This window comes from Dermacentor silvarum, chromosome 4 (genome assembly GCF_013339745.2).
Source record: "Dermacentor silvarum isolate Dsil-2018 chromosome 4, BIME_Dsil_1.4, whole genome shotgun sequence".
Lineage (NCBI taxonomy): Eukaryota > Metazoa > Arthropoda > Arachnida > Ixodida > Ixodidae > Dermacentor > Dermacentor silvarum.
The window spans coordinates 182,972,235-182,992,923 of NC_051157.2; the positions used below are offsets into that span (position 1 = coordinate 182,972,235).

Consider the following 20,689-nt stretch of genomic DNA (forward strand, 5'->3'; position numbering starts at 1 on the left):
TACATCAAAGTTTCGCCCCTACCTCTATGGCAGGCCCTTTAAAGTTGTGAGCGACCACCACGCCTTGTGTTGGCTAGCTAACTTGAAGGATCCTTCAGGTCGCCTCGCACGATGGAGTCTGAGACTTCAAGCATTCGACATCACCGTCGTCTACAAGTCCGGCCGAAAGCACTCTGACGCCGACTGCTTGTCTCGCGCCCCCGTCGAACCGCCGCCACAGGACGACCAGGATGACGACACTTTCTTGGGACCCATCAGTGCCGACGAATTCGCTGAACAACAGCGAGCCGACCCGGAACTAAGGAGCCTTGTAGACTACCTAGAAGGCAAGACCGTCACTGTGCCGAAGGTGTTCAGGCGAGGATTGGCGTCGTTTTTCTTGCAAAACGACATTCTCCTAAAGAAGAACTTTTCGCCTCTCCGAGCCAACTACCTCCTCGTGGTACCCTCAGCGTTGCGTCCAGAGGTTCTGCAAGCTCTCCATGACGACCCAACGGCTGGACATCTCGGTTTTTCCCACACGCTCGCGAGGATACAAGAAAAATACTACTGGCCTCGCCTCTCTGCCGACGTCGCCCATTACGTAAGAACATGCCGAGACTGTCAGCGACGCAAAACACCGCCGACAAGGCCAGCCGGACTTCTACAGCCGATCGAACCACCTCGCCGACCGTTCCAGCAGATCGAGATGGACTTACTGGGGCCTTTTCCGACGTCGACGTCCGGGAATAAATGGATCGTCGTCGCTACGGACTACCTCACCCGCTACGCCGAAACAAAAGCCTTGCCCAAAGGCAGTGCTGCCGAGGTAGCCCGATTCTTCGTTGAGAACATCCTCCTGCGTCACGGTGCCCCAGAAGTCCTCATCACCGACAGAGGTACTGCCTTTACGGCAGAACTAACTCAAGCCATCCTGCGATACAGCCACACAAGCCATCGCCGCACCACCGCCTACCACCCGCAGACGAATGGCCTCACCGAGCGCCTAAATAAGACCATCGCCGACATGCTGGCAATGTACGTCGACGTCGAACACAAGACGTGGGATGCCATCCTTCCGTACGTGACCTTCGCATACAACACGGCCGTGCAAGAAACGACGCACATGGCGCCGTTCAATCTGGTCTACGGAAGGAACCCGGCAACGACGCTTGACGCCATGCTACCGGACGTCACCGATGAGGAAAATCTAGACGTTGCCACCTATTTGCAGCGTGCCGAAGAAGGTCGACAGCTCGCCCGCCTGCGCATCAAGAACCAGCAGAGGACCGACAGCCGACACTACAATCTTCGACGACGCTACGTCGAGTACCAGCCCGGAGACCGTGTTTGGGTCTGGACTCCGATACGCCGACGAGGACTTAGCGAAAAACTCTTACGTCGCTATTTCGGACCATATAAGATCATCCGGCGTATTGGCGCACTGGACTATGAGGTCGTGCCAGACGGCATTTCGCAATCACAGCGGCGCCGCGCACGACCCTAAGTCGTCCATGTGGTGCGTCTTAAGCCTTTCTACGCCCGCTGACGAATTTAGGTACTTTGTTACTTTATTTTTTTTTCCTTTATTACGCGTGGTTTTGTTTTCGCTTTCACATTTCTTTGTAGCATCGGGACGATGCTTTTTAAGGGGAGGGTATTGACACGTATAGATGTTTATCTTTCACCGGTGGCCGCTTTCCACCGGCTAACAAATGTTAAACGTTATCGCTCGGCGCAGGACGCGCCTGTATCGGAAGTTTCTAGAACGTTATCGATGCTTCTTTCCGTTGCCTGTTTTCACCAACGCTTATGTTATCTGATTGCACGACTGACGCGAATTGTCTAGAACTTTCTGGAAGACACGCGGGCATCAGGGATTAATCTAGAACCTTCGATGACTCAGGTATAAAAGCCGACGCGTTTCGCCGCTGATCAGATTTTCGACGATCGCCGACTGTGTTCGCCGCTATCGTTGTGCTTTGAGTGTACCTTGCTTTTGTGGGCACAGGTTCGCCCAATAAACAACCAGTTTCGTTGTACACAGTTTTACGACTGTTTTCTTCATCGTCACTACTACGTGACAATAACGTCGTTTTGGCTCTATTGCGTGGCAAATTTGCGGCGCTCTGCCAGCCCAGCTATCAGCGCAGTTGGCGGGGTCCATTCGTGTTTCGGAGGGTGGCACGGCGCAGAGCTATGGGCGCAGCCTCTTCGTGTTCGGAGGGGTGGAAGGGCAATGGGACAGAGGCACGCGAGGCTGGCGATGCGGAGAAGGATGAAAAACTACATGCGGTGGCGTGCAACGGCTCAAATTTCTTTTTTTCGTTGTTTACAAGGAGTTCGCATTCCATTCCCTTTCGACACGGATACCCAGTGGCTTGACTTCATCGTTATAACCAGTAATGCGACATTGGGGGGGGGCATTGTAGTAAGCGGGTTATTTCACCATAGAAAACATACAAAAGTTGACGGTGCAGCAGCTTCTCGTTGTTATAACCGATATATTATTAAAACCGGCATCGTTATAAGTGGGTTCAACTGTATTTGCTCGATTTTCACAAGACCCCAAATGAAACCACACATTATCTAGGTGTACGAAGTAGAAAACTAACAAAGTGATATTAAAGCTCCTAAACAAAGTGGAAATCTAATGCGCACCAAATGTATTAGCAAGTAAAATGGGCAAAGTAGTGCGTGTTGCACAATGGCAACCGGTGTTCTAAAGTATGCTTTGCCGCAATGCAGCTGTGTTATGCGTTGAAGTATACACAAGCCTCAAAGGTGGCTTTGGTTAAAAAGGGAAGGAAGGAAGATAAAAAAAGGTTTGTGCTTGAATCAGGCAAATACTGCAATCAGACATTGTGAGTTGTGGATAGTACTTGAATATTTTCCTAGGGCAGGCCAAAAATAGATTTTGGCGGGAGGTGATGGGTACTCACTCACTGCCCCCTAAGCTCTGCCGAGACAGACGCTGCCACTAAAGGGGTCACCATTGAGGTCATCATTGGGGCAGTTCTGACTGGGGCAGTTCGAATTAACCGACGAAGGCCAATTTCAGGAACAAAATAATGAAAGTTTGTACCCATAGAAATTGCATGGGTGCTGCAGGACCTTCAGTGGGGATTGAATTAACCAAAAAATCTAATTAAACGGAGTTGAATTAATGGAAGTTTGGTGTACTATCAAGTCAATGAGTCTGTATAGCCCCAGTAGTAGGCTTGTGCGAATATTCGATATTTTCGAATAGTTGAACGAATAATGCGCTACAGTAGATGACCGATTTTCCGGACTTCGCGGGGACTGAAAAATAGTCCGAAAAACCGAACAGCCCGAAAAACTCGCACCCCCTCCCCCCCCCAAGAGAAAAAAATTATGAGGCTTAGAGCGGCTTAAGAAAAATGTCGCACTTTCGCCCAAAAGGAGGAGCATCGCTTGTGATAGCAAGACAGCGATACGAAGTAAGGATGTTAGTTTTATCGGCCGTAAAAAATTCTAAATATGCGCTTACTAACTAAATAAGCACGGTGTCACGCACGCACAGGTTAGATGAACACATCTCGCTTGATGACCGCAGCCAAATTGAGCTTCGCGCTGTCTATTCGCTTGCTTTAACGCGAACGTTGAAAAAGAAAAAAAAAAAAAAAAAAAGGGCGCATACGAAGCTACTGGCACTCGGCGCACGCCCTTTGTACCTATCGCAGATCGCGGGCGCACACTTCGGCCACATAGCAGATCGCTTTCAAGATACGGTGCCTGCGCGGCAGCTCCGTCGGCAGCAGCCGCAAGTGCTGAATGCAACTCCCCACCGTCTCCACCGCCTGCTCCCTGTGCCCCGCGAGCGAACGAAGTCCGCGCCGCGTGCGTGAGATTAAATTGCGGTTGCCGGCTGACCCTCGCAAGCTTTCACCTGCACACAGCGTACGGCGCAACCGAAACTTTAAAAAAAGTTTTGGTTTTGGATTGAGTAATACTTTTCCCAATCCAAACCAAGCCAGGAAAACAGAACTATACTCAGAACAAAGGCGTACAAAAACGCATCTCGTCGGCGTGGTGGTGTGGTCGATTGCGTTTAGTGGGCGACTCTGTCTCTGCCGCGGTAGCATTTGATCAATCCCAGCCGCCTTGGACCACTCCAGAGAGCTCCATGGCGAACTTGCATGCGGCCAGCAATCCGACTTGGAACTTTTTTGTAAAGATTCCACCAGGAACCGAAGCTCTATGTCTCAAATGCAAGGCAGTCCTAAAGACCCCAACAAGCACGACAACAACCCTAGCAATGAATTTAAGGAGACACCCGGACTCGCACAAGGACTACCAAGAGAAGCAGGATGCACGCGAAAGGCCATCGAAGCTCAAGGGGGCAAGCAAGGCAAGTGGTCAATAGCCATCCATAGCCGACAGTTTCAAGCCGAAAATGAAGGCGTCGGCCCCAAAAGCTCAACAGATGACAAAAATGATAGCTCGCTTCGTAGCTCATGGTATGAACCCCTACAACATTGTCAAAGAACCGGGTTTCCTCGACACTATGAAGTTCGCTATGCCGGATTATGCCGTGCCATCTCGGACAACGTTTTCGAGAGCATTCGAGACCTCTACACAACAAGCAAAGAGAAGGTCAAAAAGAAGCTCGGGGACACTTTTGCAAGCGGAGTGGAGTTGCTTTCAATCACAACTGATGGTTGGACATCGCGGGCAAATGACAGCTACATTTGTGTAACTTGTCACATCATGGACGGTGACTTCGTGCAACACGTGCATGCATTGGCTTGCACGGCGATGACAGACTCACACTGCAGCAAACCTGGAGCTATTTATCGCAGGTGTCATCGAGGAGTGGGAACTTCCAGCCCACGATACTGTTCCGATCATTGTCCCATTACAGATAATGGAAGCAACTTTATTTCTGCAGTAGCGCGGTCGTCCTGGAATGGTGTGCTGTTTCGGACACACCCTTCAGTTGTGCGTCAGTGATGCCAAAAGAGAAGTGTCAGGGTTTTTGCAGCTCTGTGCTAAAGCCAGAGCAATTGTGGCTAGATACAAAGGAAGTGCCAAGGCCCGAGGACGGCTTCAGGAAATTCAGAGAAACATGCAGCTGGACCCTCTCGAGGTTACACAAGATGTCCCGATGCGATGGAACAGTGAGCATGTCATGATGGCCACGCTCGTGAAGCTCGTACGGTCATCACTGTAGAACTTTCAGAATCTGACGCAGTTCCAAACTTGAATGCAAGCGAGTGGAATCTTATGAATGCAGCAGTGCAAGTCTTGAAGCCACTTGACCATGCCACAACTGAATTGTCTGGGGACAGATATCCAACACTGTCACAAGTCATTCCCCTGTTGCAGTGTACTGAGGTGGTTCTAGGTGAACATGTTTCCGAAGGTGGTGAGGCAGCATTGCTTGCCTCAAAGCCGTTTGCGTAGCATCAAGACGAGGTTCCCTGATGTCACGCCTTCCTGCATTGGCAATGTTGGTCGATCCTAGATACAGAGATGTCTGTTGTGCTGAACGACCCGCAAAGCTATGGGCCCGCAGCGGCAGCAGAAGAGACTGTGGCGGTTGATCAACATGGTACAGCAACAAGTGAGACCCATCAGCGGACTCTGTGTGGAGTGCTCATCACCAGTCAAGCTGTACAATCTCGGATGAGGTTGCGGGGTACTTGAAGGCCCCCCTTCTTTCCCGGTCCTAAGACCCCCTTGTGTGGTGGAAAAGCAAGGGCAGTCACCCAACCCTGGTTGCAGCTCACCGTATACCAGCCACCCAGACAGGAAGTGAAAGGCTTTTTTTCCACTGCAGGAGCCGTTGTAATCTGCAGAAGGAAGCACCTCCAATCCCAGCATGTAGACCAGCTAGTGTTTTCGCACAAAAATTTGTAGATTTTCGTAAATAATCAAGTTGTTTACTTTCCTTGAATAAATCCCAGACCTTAGCCCTCTGCTGTTTTTTTTTTCTTTACTTGCTACTATTTGAAGTATTCGCTTCGAAATTATTCGAGAAGAATTACTATTCGCTTCGAACCAAAAAAGCACTATTCGCACAAGCCTACCCAGTAGCGATGCCCCAAAGCTGTCTGAATAACCGAGCACGCTCGAATCGTCGGTGTCTAAACTATCGGTCAGCTACTGTATATGCCGACACCTAACGCACCGTATTTTTGCGCACATACAGTTGAACCTCGATGATACAATCACGGCTAATACGAATTTCCTGATGATACGAATTTTTCTGTGGTCCCGGCCGAGCCCCATTACTTTGCAACGTGCTGAAAAACGGTTGTTACGAATCGATTTTCGACCCGCATCGGTTGATACGAATAAATGCTGCCCCACCGACGGCCGGGAAAGAGAACAATGCGCAGTCATGCGCTTTCTCCCTTTCTCTTTTGGTACGGAGGCGGGGACGCGATGCCGGACAGCGCGGAGGCCACGAATGGGCGTGAAGAGTTCGAAGCGGTGGCGCTTTTGTTGCTTTTGTGCTTTTCCTCCTTTTCCGCGTGCCATCGGGCGGAGTGGCTGCCGTGCTTCGGGCCGCATTCTTTTTTGCGCCATTTTGCCTAGTCGCAGCGAGCTATGTCTACCGAGATACGATCTCAGCTGATTCGCGCGGCCGTACGCCGAGGTGCGGGAGCCTCCGTTGGCGCGTCTTCCGCCGGCTGTGTTATCGGTGCCGATCGCACAGGGCGATTGTGGGTTTCGCTGCTGGAGTCACACGGTGCAAGATAGCGCGGCACGTAATCCACGGTGAAAGGTTGCGCTCGTTCAGTAGGGTGCTCCTCTGCTTCTCCCGCTAATCGCCATATTTTTCTTGCCGTAGGAGCGCTTCCGTATTCCGAAGGCGTGCTTCGTCCAAAGTTTATTCGCCAACGAGCGACGATCTATCACTAACCTGGGAGTTCTCAGTAATCCGAATTCTGTGTGTCAAGTGAAGACGCCGGCGTGGTTTACGAAGCAGACAACGGCGGTTGCCATCTTGCCCCTGTCACAGCAGCAACCAATGGAGAGACGCCTTTCAGCACGGCAGCCAATCGGAGGCCTGCTTTTATCAGAGGGCCCGTGTGACTACCTATCGCAGACCCGCGCTTCTTTGGTGTTTGTGCGTTTGTTACAAGTTGGCGACGACGGACGAATTGAGAAGCGGAACGGCGAAACTTTGAGCTTTCGAACGATACCAAGATGGCGGTGCTCGGTGGCGCGAAATACGATATGGCTCCGGAAACTGCGGTGATTTTACGCGATTTAAAGCTGTTTTCTCGTCCTGCACACTGACGAATTAAACTTTTTCGGGCACTTTCCATGCGTTTTCAGCCAAACCATTTTGATGCAGCGTAGATTAGGCGTTGCAGATACCCAAACGTGTTGTTTTCAAAAATAGATTTTTGAAAAATTGATTTCTCGCGATTTAGCTAGTTTTAATTGTGTTTCGATGATACGATTTTCGGCTAATATGAATATTTTTCATGACCCCGTGAGATTCGTATCATCGAGATTCCACTGTAACCTGCACCAAAAATTCAAGAACTTTAACAGTAAAGTTGGGGTGCGGGTTATATGTGAATTTTACTTGGAGGTGTGGCTTCACAGCAGTGCCGCACATGCAGCTGTGTAACCTCGAGGCAAAGTTCTCCGCGATTTAGTGTTTCGTTACCTCCTAGGAAATCCCACCCTGCCCCACCACTGCGTGTTGCAGTTCCCTTCCCCTCCTTCATGGTCGTCCATTCTCCTCCTCTTTATGGGTCGGCATTTTCTGAATAGTGCAAGCGGCGTCTGCGAACTCGTACGTCACCCGTTCCCACGGCGCTACCTCGGACCACGCCAAGCACTTCGCGATAAGGCGGAGAGAGAAATCTCTGTTGCCCATGCGAGGGCTCCTGCGGCCGCACTGTCATCCTCTGTTGCATGAATGCTAGCTGCACCAGCTAAGCGATCCGATTCACATCAGGTGTCACGTGACTGATTCGTCCACGATCACGTCCGTCGTATGTGAATCCAGCTTTATCAGCATCACTGAAGACGATGAACCAGAGCTGCAGGCCGAAGATACTACGTGGATGAGTTGTTCATCCGTGGATGGACTGTTTTTGCAAATAATTGAGTGTTGTTGCATGCAGTTATACCGCAAACAGCGGATATTTTTTTTTCTTTCCTAGCTGTTGTAATTGGGGGTGCAGGTTATACAGGTTTGCCTGTGCACGCATGACACCGTGGCTTGTTATTTCAGTTAGTAAGCGAACGTTTACAAGTTTATATCACCAATAAAACCACTATCCTCACTTCGTACAGCTGTCTACGCGGTGGTGGGTTATACGCGGGAAAATACGGCAGTTGTTCGTGAAGAAATGAGAGATGACAGAATCACCGGGGAATATTCGAGGACCACTACCAGACCCAGATCTTTCCACAAAGTGAGCTGCCAAAGGGTCAAACTCACCCGTGCGCCGAAGACTCGTGGTGTCGGCCAGCCGACACCGCGGCTGCAGCGGAGGGCAGCAGGGCTGCCGCGCTGGGAGCTGGCTCCCACTTAGGCGGGCTGCTCTCTTTGACGCGCTTCTTGACGGGGGACAGCTGCTGCTGTTGGTGCACCGCCTGCACCAGGTGCGGCGGCTGCAGGGTGTGGCCGCCTCGGTGGTGGTGGCTGCTGTCGATGGCAATGGGCGCGTGGCGCTGCGTCTGGTGCCGGTACGGCTGCGATGCCAGCGACAGCGACGACTGCTGCAGCGATGACGAGTGCAGGCTCGTCGACAGCGGCTGCTGCAGCTGCTGTTGATGATGGTGAAGCGACAAGTCGTCCTCCCGGTACAGGCTGCTGCGGCTGTGTGAGGGAGAAAAGGACTCGCGTCAGCCTTGGGACACTCCTAGTTGCACACAAATACAGCTTAACCTCGATGTAACAAACTTCTACATTAGGAGATTCTTGATAAGACAATCTAACAGTGAATAATTTCTGGTCCATAGAACCCTATGCATTTAGAACATGAATATAACGAAGCATGTTTATACGTGATTTCAGTAAAGAAATTTCACTGCCGCTGCGAAGGAATACCGTGACAATGGGAACATCTGCCGACGCAGAGGGTCAAATAGGTCAATTATAAGTGGCCGCTTGTGAACACACAACTCTCAAATCGTGCGCCACGTGACCGAGAGTGACGGCCAAAGCACTATCGCGCCCCATGCTTTGGGAGCGAGGGAAAGCGTGCGAGGGTGAGCCGAGAAAGATGGTGGTTTGATGAGCACTGGCTTCCCACGAGCAAGGTGAAACGAGGAGAAGGTAACGTGATCAAGCATGCACAAGGGAAGGGCGGGCTGCCAAACACGTACGCCGCCGACACGCCCCGTTTTAGAGGTAATCTGTCGGGGACACAATCGATGGGCGTAGCGAGATGACACGGTCTTCCCACGCATTTAGTACTGGTGGTTACGTAAGATGCATGCAACTAAGAGGCAGACGAAGCATTAACTCCCCACTGCCGACGCTTTGCGCGACATCGTCGTCCCACTGCTGGCGACACTATCAATCGCAGGTGTGGAGTAAACACGAAAGTGAGCCTGGCTTCGTTTCGTTAAAAAATATCATCAAAACAGCATGAAAAAGTATCTTTCGACACCGACACAAATTTAACAAAATTAATGATTTTTTTCATTTTAGTCTGCTTTTTCCAATTGCCCGATTCACACAATTTCGCGTCCCTTTCAGTACAAGAAATATTCATTGGCGACTTCACATATTTGTATAAAAGGTTGAATTTCAACGCAACGGAATTTCTATATCACAAAGCCAATTGCCAACTTCCCCGACTTTTGCAAGAGAGGAAGCACGCAGTCTTGCATCGTGTGCAAGGCAGCAGGGGGGGGGGGCTTTGGCAGCTGCGTATGGCATGGCTGGGTGTGGCCGGGCGGGCCCTATATTGAAAGTAATCTGCAGTGCCTAGGCAAACCGAGGGCTGATGACTGTTCTTGCTGCTTAGTTCGCGTTGAAGCAAGTGGCAGCACGGAGGCCAATTTGCTCACTGCTGCTGCCGCACTTCTTCACTCTAGCGTTTTGACGCAGAGCGTCCGTGGTCATGTGTTTGTGTTTGCCTGTGCGCACGTGACACCGTGGCTTGGTAATTCAGTTAGTAAGCGAACGTTTACAAGTTTATATGACCAATAAAACCCCTATCCTCACTTCGTACAGCTGTCAATCGATGCTGCACCTTTTGGGCGAAACTGCAGCTTTTTTTTTTCCGCGGTCCCTTGAAAAACGTATTAACGGGACGTTTTCTTCTTGCCCAAATCGTCAACTATCACCTTCTGAAAGGCGTATAAGTGCGCGCATATGATCTTGGGAATGTTTTCGCAATGCCACTGAACGTTCGAGCACGTCGAGTGTAGTGAGTCCGGTCCGCTCGATGTGGGGACAAGGAGAGATTGCGCAGCCGCGTGACGTAGTCGGTTGCTTGGCGACTATGGATCCCGCCCAGATCCCGCTGTGCCGGTTTGTCTGTGCCAGTCGCCCCGCTGGCTCGGCCGCCGCCGCTGTTGCTCACGCGTTTGTATGATTCGCAGCGACGCAGCAACACGTTCGGAACAGCCGATTTTTTTTGTATTGTGAGCAATGTATTTCGGCCGGGGAATGCTACGAATTCGTATCACACCGAAATTCGTACCAGCCGGGATCGTATCAGCGGGGTTTTACTGTATTTAAATCGTGTATAAACACAATTTGTCTGTTGATGTCCAAAATATATAATGTTCTAGGGACAAGTATTTATAAAAAGTGAAATACTTTGCTAAACTGTTTAGTGAAAAAAATTTGCAATCCTCTTTGAGTTCGTCAAACCTGGTATCGGCTGTATATCACTGTTACAGTAAAACCACGTCAATGCATACCCAGTTAAAATGTACTTGTGACAAATCCTCAACCCAGTCTCCATACACACTAATGTATCAGCGAACTGCCATAGTTGCTCGTTGTATGCCAACTGGTTGGTGCATACCACCTTCACTTTCTGCCACTCCTTTCTCGCTGTCCACGTGAAATGCGTACTGGGGGTTTTTACTGTATTAAACTACTCCACTAGGAATTGCTAACTGTGTGAAATTTTGATGCGAACAATCCAGTAGTAATGGTAAACCTCAAAGAGTCCCGTATACCTGCTATTCTATCGAATAGATGATGTCGTGCAAAGAAAACAAAAGGAAACAGTAGCCCACCTGGCCTTGGTGTGCCGCTTGGAGAGGGAGGACGAGACCGACAGTGAGGCAGCCGAAACCGGCACTGCATGGTGTTGCGCAGCCATCAGCTGTCCAGCCGTAGCAGTCGGCTGGTGCCGGGCTGCAGCCGAGGCGGCAGCCGTGGCAGCCACCACGTGGCCCCAGGAAGGTGCGCCGGCCAGGGGAATGACCGCCGCAGCAGTGCGATCAGGCAGCAGTGCGGCACGCTCCAGCACCAGGGACCGGCTCCAGGCGTCCTCCGAGAGCACGGCGGCAGGAGCGCCGCGGGGAGCAGTCTGCCAGGTGGCCGGCACCAGCATCTGCCGGTTGCTGCTCCATGCTGGCTGCACCGGATTGGTTAGCAGAACCTGGTGCAAGAAAAAAAAAAAAGGTTTTGAAAATGTTATTATACCGTAAAGCAGCAGCAACACTACTACAGTAAAAGCTCGTTTATCCGGACCTCGTTAACTCGGAAATTCGGTTAACTCGGACTCGCGGCGCGGTCCCGGCAAAACTGTGTATATTTCAATGGGGTCAAATGCTCATTAAGTCGGAGGGATTTAGCCGCGCACCGGTTATCTCGGACAACTCCAATCTCGGCGGCTTGGAGGCTCAAGCACCACTTGCCGTAACCGACGGCGGAACCGGAGTTTTGGAGAAACCGAACGAACTGCAGCATAATATGATCATGATGATAGTGAATGAGGGGGAAGTGGCTAGGTGGCGCTAGTCACAACCCGGTGGAAGCGCTTGGGCCGCCGGCGCCGCACCGTGCAGGAGGCCGCCGAAGCCCTCGCTGTCCTCGAGGAGTTCTGCGTTTGTTCTCGCGACAGTGAACATGCGCACCACCACCAGATGGGATCGTTCTGTCAGAAATTCCGACGGCGAGGCAGACGAAAATAACGCACTTTTTCAAGAAATAAAGGTTTGTCTGTGCCGTGTACGTTTTCCTTTTGTTTTCATGGTCCATTCGATAATTCGGAATTCGGTTAACTCGGACATTTTCTCCGGTCCCGTGAGATCCGAGTTAACGAGCTTTTACTGTACAAGGAATGGATAAAGCTCAAACTTCTTACAGTCAACGTCCCGACTTTTTGGGCTCACTAGGAAATCGTGTTGCGAAGTTGACTTTAGGAAATAGGCCGCTGTTGTGCGACGCATATTTAGGCCATTTTTCTTGTTAAAAAATCTAGTGCATATTAGATTTTTACATTGCTTAGGAGCTTTACTGTTATCTCAACAATGGTTTTCTGCTTTGGACACAGAAAGCGGGAACACATTTGATTCAGGGGCATGTTAGAATTGGGCAAATACTGCCAAATGAACCAGTGGTGTGTACTGAAGTTTTTTTTGTGCATCTTGTCTAATTCAACCCACTGGATACTTCTACCAATTTCATCGATCCCGTCAGGATAAACGGAAGTCAACTGTTCATTATAATGAAGTTTGTTGTTTGATAAGGGTGGGCAAATATTTGAAGCTTCGAATAAAAATAGAAAGCATGTAATACGTTCTTATTCAAAAATAACTATTCGGAATTTTCGAATGTTGGAACTAACCAAATAATGTGCCCTTCTGCTAAACAAAGTACAGTATAGACCACTTATAATGTAACCGCCTATAGTGCAGGACCGGATATAGTGCGATCTTTTCAGACTCCAGTTAATTTTCCCATAGCACTCCATGTATACACGTATCGCTTATAGTGCTGGTTACAGTGCGGCTGCCTGGGAGTACGTAAGTCAGCGGAGATGGCAAACGCTCCCCTCAAACAGGCGCCCCAAGGAGTGCTCGAGGAAGAGAGACGAAGTGGAGGAGAAGGGTACGTGGTGCGAACGAACAGCCAATGAGGCTGAAACCAGAATCTTGAGTGCGAGTCGTGAAATATCACGGCGCCAGGGCCGCGAAACTGCCAACGGCGGCCAACGCTCGCATCACGATAACAGCAGTAAACGAAACTTCAGGGAGCGGGCGGCGCCAGCACAGCACGGCAAAGGCGCACGCGGAGACCGTGGAATGTGAGGGAGGAGGGCGGCAGGGAAGCTGATTTCGCCTCGGCAACTCCGCCGCTTCGGTGGCTCCCCTCGCCCTCCCTCATAGCTCCCTCACTTTCGACTGTCACCGTGTGCGCCTGCCGCCGTGCAGGCGCCGCCGCTCCAGCTGGCCCGACGCCAGCTATGAGGGAGGGCTCCCCGAAGTTTCATTTTCTGCCATTATTGGGAAGCGGGCGTTTGCCAGCGTAGGCAGTTTCGTTGGCCGGCCTGAGACAGCGCCGCTGCTTCCCTCTGCGCCGTAGCCACAGCGTGCAAGGTCAACACGTGACTAGAAAGTAGAGGAAGCATAAAGGAGAAAGAAGGGTTCACTGCCATTTTCTACACGTGGCTGCGGTAGCGTGGCTGAGACGTCGGCACGTACACGCATGTTCCGGCGCAACGCAGAATCGGCGACCTTGCCCTTTGAGAGCGGGTGAAATTGCCGCCGCGTTTTTTTTTTTGTTCGCGCGCGACATTGAGGGGTCTCTCCTAAGCTTTTACTTTATAGCGGTGCCGAAGCAATGCCGGTAGGTGCCGCCACCGCGCGATTTGGTTCGAATTAACGAGATTCGACTGTAAATTGAATGCAAACGTTCTAGTCGCATACACGTGGCAGCTCTGTGCACATGTTTTGCATATGTGCGGGCCTTGAAAATTGTTGCTTTGGTTACAGTGCAGTATTGCTTATAGTGTGGATATTCGCGACTCCGGTGACTTACGTTATAAGCGGTCTACACTGTATCACCAAGGCTCAGAAGTGTGACAATTCTTTCCGAAGTAATGCAGAAATAAAATGGATAATACAAGCTTTGTTTAGGGTTTCCCGGTGGAGGCCTACGTGACATGTGATTTCTGCTAGCGCTCTCTCACTTAGTGTTTTTAGAAGTATAGCTGTGCAGCAGTTTTATCTTTTATGCTACAACTTAGTGATGTTTTCCTTGCAACGGGAGTTTTTGCATGTGTGTATGGTCAATGTGTCCTTCAGTACCTTTCTTTTGCACAATTTCAAATTTTTTTTTATGGCAACCACTTACAGTGGAATCTTGCAGCCATTTTTTGTTGGAAGGCTTGTTAACAACCAGGCTCTAATACCATTGAGAGGCTGCTCATGCAGTTTTCTAGTAACAAATTAGAGAACTTGTGTTTAAAACTGATCCTTTGTTTCTGATAGCAGTCTTTTTTTAGACTAGTCAGAGCAGATATGGTGCATAATTGAACCAAAATAAACATTCCTGCTGAAAATATAAGCGTATTCGATTGATACTGGATACTTACTACAGTCAACGGCCAATTTTCCAGATGTCCTATTTTTCAGACATGCCCGATAATTTGGACGTTTTCGTGGCCCCGCCAAGTACCCCACGAGTCAATGTACAGTAAAACCTCGATAATTCGAAGGTCGCCGGACCACGAAAATTCTTCGAATTAAGCGGATTTTCGAATTAACCGAAATGAATAAAAAAAAGAAAACAAGCAAGAACTTGCCGCAAAAAGAAATCACCTTTATTTTCCATGTCCGAGAAAAATTACTCAAAGTAATCACCGATGCGGGATTACTTGGCGCGCTGGTTCGCCGCCCCTAGTGCCATGCTCTCCAGCTGGCTCAAAAAATGTAGCATACAAATATCACCCGCACTGCACTCAACAAAAGTTGCGGACGATGTTCACGGAATCGATAACTGCCGCGAAAGCTGGCGTGGTGGTGCTTGACTCCAAAAATTTGGACTTGCTGGATATTCCGGACTTCAAAAATGCACCATCAGGGTTCCCATTGAGTTCATGCATTTTCGCACCCAATTTTTCGGACGAATTGAGACCCCAAAGTTCGATTTTGCGGACTAAATCGCTCTTTCCTAGCCGCGCTACCCAATCTTGGAGGCCGCCATGTTGGATTTTTGCACTGGCTTGAATTCTAGTGACTCGCTGTATAGCCTCCAAGATTAGAACGCGCGCTATCAATAGAGAGCTAGCGCCATAGAGTTTCATATTACTATAACTAGAGGGCAATGTGGCGCTGCGATCGTTCAACTATCATGGGAATGATGGGAAGTACAGGCTACGGATTGGTAGTCTGTTGACTGGCGAACTAGTCTACAAGTATTTTTTTGTCAGTTTTGGTTTCGCTAGTTTTGCTCCAAGCGCAGTTGCTACAATCCGTAGAACACAAACTTACTTGTGGTAGGAAAGGTTGCTGCTTCCTGGCTGTAGTCTGCTGTCGCAAAACGGGTAAGCGCAAAGCCACGACATAACAGTTGCTGGCGCGCACTTCAGAAGAAGCGGTACGTCAACATAAAATATAGTGAAGCATGCTCGTAAGAGGCCACAAGCGTCCAAGATAGCACTGCAGCAGATGTGTTTAAAAGTACTCGAAGACGTTCATCAATCGTGACAGCCGATGCAGCCTTTCGAAAGAGCGAGAGAGTTCGCAAGTGCGTCTGCGCAGACGCAAGTGCGTCTGCGAGAAAAGTTCACTTTCCCCACGTTCGCAGCGAGCAGGCGTCGTAGTCTGCTCGCAGCGTCGCAGCGAGCAGGCGTCTCTCAAAGGCGCAACACTTTTCTCATAATACAAAATTTTTATTTCCACAAATATTTGATGAGTATTTTTTATATAAGCACACGCATGGTTGTTATTGCTGTTGTGAAAGTAAATAAATAGTTATTCAATGGCGCTAAATCAGGCAGAACGATGCATACCCTGGTGGTAAACCATGCTTCAATCTCAAAGTCATACAAACTTTATTCAATGTATTATGCATTATATAAAACACAACATAAATAAAATTAATTTTTGCACGAAAATGTTTTAATACAGCTTCATTTACTGCGCCGCATGCAAACGCCACCAGTTTCAAGACAGAAGTCAATCCGAAGCCTGTACTTCCCATCATTCCCATGTAGGTTGAGGCGACATTCAGGAGAACCCCCGTAGACACTAGCGCCACTTTTCCCTCTAGGTTTTTTATTTAGAAACTCTATGGCTAGCGCAATCCTCCAGTCTCGGAGGCCATGCCATCGTTGTAATCATTTATTATGGGATTTTTTTTTCTTTTATTGCGACAGCAATTATATGGACACTTCAAGCGGATTTTCGCCGTCGGCGTCGCCGCCCTGAGGATCCATACAAAGTCCAAGGGCGATAAAATCATCGCCGCGCGCCCGCCGTATGTGCGAGTGACAGCGCGCGGGGGACGCGCGCTTTCATGGAGAGCGAACGCACGGCGGAGGCGACTTCCTCCCTTGTGCGAAAGGCCCGGGGGGGGGGGGGGGGGGGGGCGACTTCTACTCTTCTAACAACTGCGTACTTGGCGCCGGAGCGGTTTCTCGCGCGCAGCGTATCTTGAAAGCGATCTCCAGACGGCTCTGACCTTTCGTATGGGCTGTGCTCTCGCCGCTCGCAGCGATAGACCGCACGAACCTTCGCTCGCTGTGGGCTGCGGCGGCCGCGCTCGCTCGTGCGCGCTGACACCACGCGTGTTATTTCAGTGAGTTTTTTTTTGTTTTTTTCTCTCAAGTTTCGGTTGCTATTTTGAACGTGGCGTGTACACCGAGCAGGTGTCTCGGAGACCCATGTCTCAGTGATCGGCGCTACCTCCTGTACCTTGGCGAGAGCTAAGCGGTGCGACGCTCGTTTCTTGGATCTCCATGGCGAACTCCGTTGGCGGAGATCGCCAACGCGGTGGCGTTCGTGTCGACTGTACACGGAGACGACGTCGTTGCTGCGCAAATCCAAGCAAGTCAATCCTCTCCAAGCGTAGTATGAGGCAGGGCATTATTAAAGATTTTTTTTAAAGCCGCACTAATGACTTTTTTTTTTCGGCCGAACGAGTTTTCCGGACTATTTTTCAGTCCCCGCGAGCTCGGAAAATCGGTTGGCGACTGTACGGAGCGCCCTAACCTAACCGCCGCACGTTGCTACTAGCCGGAAACTTCGAATTATCCGAATAGAGCCGCGCGGGCCATTCAAATTATCCGGTAGAATTTGCATTGAGAATGACGGGACCGCTCAAATTCTTCGAATTAACCGAAATTTCGAATTAACCGAGTTCGAATTATCGAGGTTTTACTGTATAAGAACGTCTGAAATTTCAAATGCCAAAAACTTTCGCCGTCCGATTTTCTGGACTTGTGCCGTGACCACAGGTCTGAAACGGCATTAATCGAAGCCACTGCCGCAACCATTTTGATTATCTCACAGCCTCAAACCGCACGCAGATCTGCAGGCAGCTGTAGCCACCACCGAGGTAATGCTAGGCTTAGCTACTTCAACATTTGCTACCAAGCTTCTTGATGTTCAGTACAGTGTTTTTCGCTAAAACAATTTGCCGCTGTTAGCAATGGCGCTAACTCCACCTTTGTAATCCTTGCCAATGGCTTCGAAGCTCGGAATCACGGTGTGTTGTATAATGCCAATTCCCGAAAGTCAGCTTCGCCTCAATGCTGCAGCATTATGCGGTGAATCCCACGCGATGTATTGCGGAAAGCAGTGGCGTAGCCAAGGGGGGGGTTGGGGGGGTTCAAACCCCCCCGAAATTTTTTGCACCCCCCCCCCCTAACCCACCCTTTGCTCTCGTCGCATCGCGCTGACATATTTCAAGAAACCGGTGCTACTTTCACACTTTCATTCCTGGGCGCTTCCGTTTGGGTTGGTAATTTACAGCGAATCATGTCTGCATATGGAAAAAAACTGTCACGGTGTTTGTCAAGGCCTTGACACTCTGTGAGGTTTTGGGCGCGAATGTGGCGGCCGCATTCTGAAACAACAAATGCGCAACAAATGAAGCAACAAATGCGGCAGCCGCATTTTAGATGAAGGCGAAAATTCCCGAGGCCCGTTTACTTAGATTTAGGTACACGTTAAAGTCCCCAGGTGGTCTAAATTTCCGGTATACATTTCCGCCGCTTCGCTTCAGGTGCCGGTTAGGCCGCGTTCGCGTAGGAACTTGGTCTCGAAGCTGGCGGAAGCGGCAAAATCTTTCAAAAATCCGCCCGCCTAGGCTGCAAAACAGGCAGAAAAACAGGCGGCGAGCCAAATTGGTCGCGGACCGATTTTTTCGCCATGGCGAAGCGGAAACGTGGCGGAAAGTCGTTCTGCTCGACCAGAAGCTACACTAGCATGTAAACTTCCGGTCGTAACATTGAACATGGCACCAAAAGTGTAGGCGTATGGGTGTTCTGTGTGTAGGCTGCAATACTGATCGACGCGATCAAGAAGCACCCCTTGCTCTACGACAAGAGAAGTACTAAAACGTACTGTCAGCAATACTCGCGATAGTATTCAACGTCGCGCGACCGGAGGCGCGGCAATGAAGCCAACGGAGTCGCGTGACCCAACTTCTCGCGCTTTTGCAAAGCCAGGCGAACCCACCACCGCCGTTTTCGAGGTTTTCTTGTCTTCCGTTTATTCATTGTCCATTTCTAGAAAACAAGTAGGTAGAAGTATAAAAGCCATTTCTTCTTCCACTTCCATGACAGACAATAGTTAGGCAGATTCCTCGTTGGCGCTCCATAATTCTCCACGCACGTGCACGGTATGTTGCAGAAGTCGCGGGGTGCTTTTCTCGTCGCGACGATAGATTGGGAGCGTAGGTCTCATGTAGGACGCGCAGGCTTCGGCGAGCCTCAACACAAAGGGCCAGCCCGGGTTTTAGCTTTGGTGGTCCCGTTGCCACTTTCATGTCCTGGAGGCGCCGAAAATAATACGAAATGATGAAATGTTATTACAACTTGTAAATAAAAGCTATTAAAGAAATATAATCACGCCTAGGCAGCAACCTGTGACACAGCGCTACCGCGCCCGTGTGAGGAGAATTACAGAACGCCAACGAGGAATTTACCGAAGGTCGCAGATGACACGCGAAATTGCGCAAGATGATCACTTTTGATGACGGGTGGGTCAGTGAATGAACATACCGCTCGAAATAATGCGATAATGAGCGCCACCACGCCGACAAACGTATGCAGACTAGATGGATGTAGACGAAAGCGGCAGCGGCGGCCGCGGTGGTAGCAAAACAAATGTGAACTTGGACATGCGCGGAAAAGATTTTCCGGCCGCTTTGGCCTTTCCGGCCGCTTTGGCCTCTCCACCCGCTTGCCGCTTCCCAAGTGTGAACGTAGCCATAGTCTGCAGCGCAAAACGTCTCTCGTTTGAGATTGCGCCCCTACGGAAGGCTGGTAGTTACTGTTGTGTTGCTGAATCCCAAACCAGCAATTACGAAAGGCTGGTAGTTGCTATTGTGTTGTGGAATCCCAAACCAGCAATGTACACACCAAAGGGTTGATGCCAGCAGTGAAATTCCACCGACTCGCAACAGAATGCACGAAACAGACAGCCGACAAGCATGGATTACATGTGCGCAGTACAGCGTAAGTAAACTCTTGTTGCAGGCGCTGACAGTTCTCGTCGGAGTTCACGCGTCCTGAGAAATTGATTATGTGCACTATGCACTGAACAAGACCGGAGTTCATTCCTGCATCACTAGTACACCAATCAGTCGAGATTCTGTGAGGTACAAGGCCGCTTCCTGTTTGCACCGGCCTAAGTGAAGCAGAAATGACTCGCACGCACTACTTAAAATGCGTACACATGCCATAACTATGCAGTGCGGTGAAATATTCTGTACAATTCTGAATCTGTTGACGTAAAGGCAAATGACGGCTGCACGCTCGCACACAGCGGAAGACACAGCGGCCCATGCACTTGCCGCAGGAAATTCAAGGCGACAAAAGCTTCGTAAAAAAAAGCATTACTCGTTTTGGCGCGTATTTCAGTTTTCTAGCGCAAAGACACAGCGAACAAGCTATTGCTATGGGAGTAGGTATATAGCCTGCATGGTCACACGTGCATTTTCACGTGTATAGCCGTCCTTGACTTGTGAAACACACTTCGCCCCGACGAGGACGACGCCATCTACGCTTAACGGAGATTAACAATTAATGATGTCTTCTCCGATCGGGCGGGTCGTCTCAATGATGCGTTTTCGAAGACTGGTCTATTCAGTGGCGCGATGAGAGACGGTTGCTCCAAACGCCCACTGTACCTGTCGTACTTACTGTATTTTACTGAGCTTACATTACTTTTTACTTAATTTCTTCACAAGCACACACTAGAGCACTGCACGGGCCGATTTTTTCAGCCCCGGCCCGGCCCGGGCCCGTTATTACGTTGGATGGCCCGCCCGAGCCCGATCAAAACTTTTATGGCGAGACCCGGGCCCGGCCCGGGCCCGGAAATAATCTACGTTACCCACCCGGCCCGGCCCGCCACCCCTTTACCTTAGGCCCGAGCCCGGCCCGAGCCCGACTCTAAACCGGCCCAAACCCGGCCCGAGAATAACTCACTGCACGTTACATGCACACCACCAGAAAGCCCGAGCCCGGCCCGGGTCAAAAAGCACACGCCGTGCCCGAGCCCAGCCCGAGCCCGTGAAAAAACAGTTCTACCCGGCCCGGCCCGGCCCACGGGCCCTGGCTTTCGG

The 20,689-nt window shown here is 50.3% G+C and overlaps 1 protein-coding gene across 6 annotated transcripts in view; it reads right to left on the minus strand.

The window, feature by feature from the left end:
• The window catches only part of LOC119449096 (homeodomain-interacting protein kinase 2-like), a 77,106-nt gene that overhangs the window by 33,590 nt on the left and 22,827 nt on the right, over window positions 1-20,689 (minus strand). For all 6 annotated transcript variants that reach the window (XM_049666267.1, XM_049666266.1, XM_049666265.1 and 3 more), the window contains exons 7-8: window positions 11,179-11,546; window positions 8,414-8,794 (exon numbers count right to left, since the gene is read on the minus strand). In XM_049666267.1, the coding sequence (XP_049522224.1) occupies window positions 8,414-8,794; window positions 11,179-11,546 (749 nt within the window). The remainder of the gene's footprint in view (window positions 1-8,413; window positions 8,795-11,178; window positions 11,547-20,689) is intronic.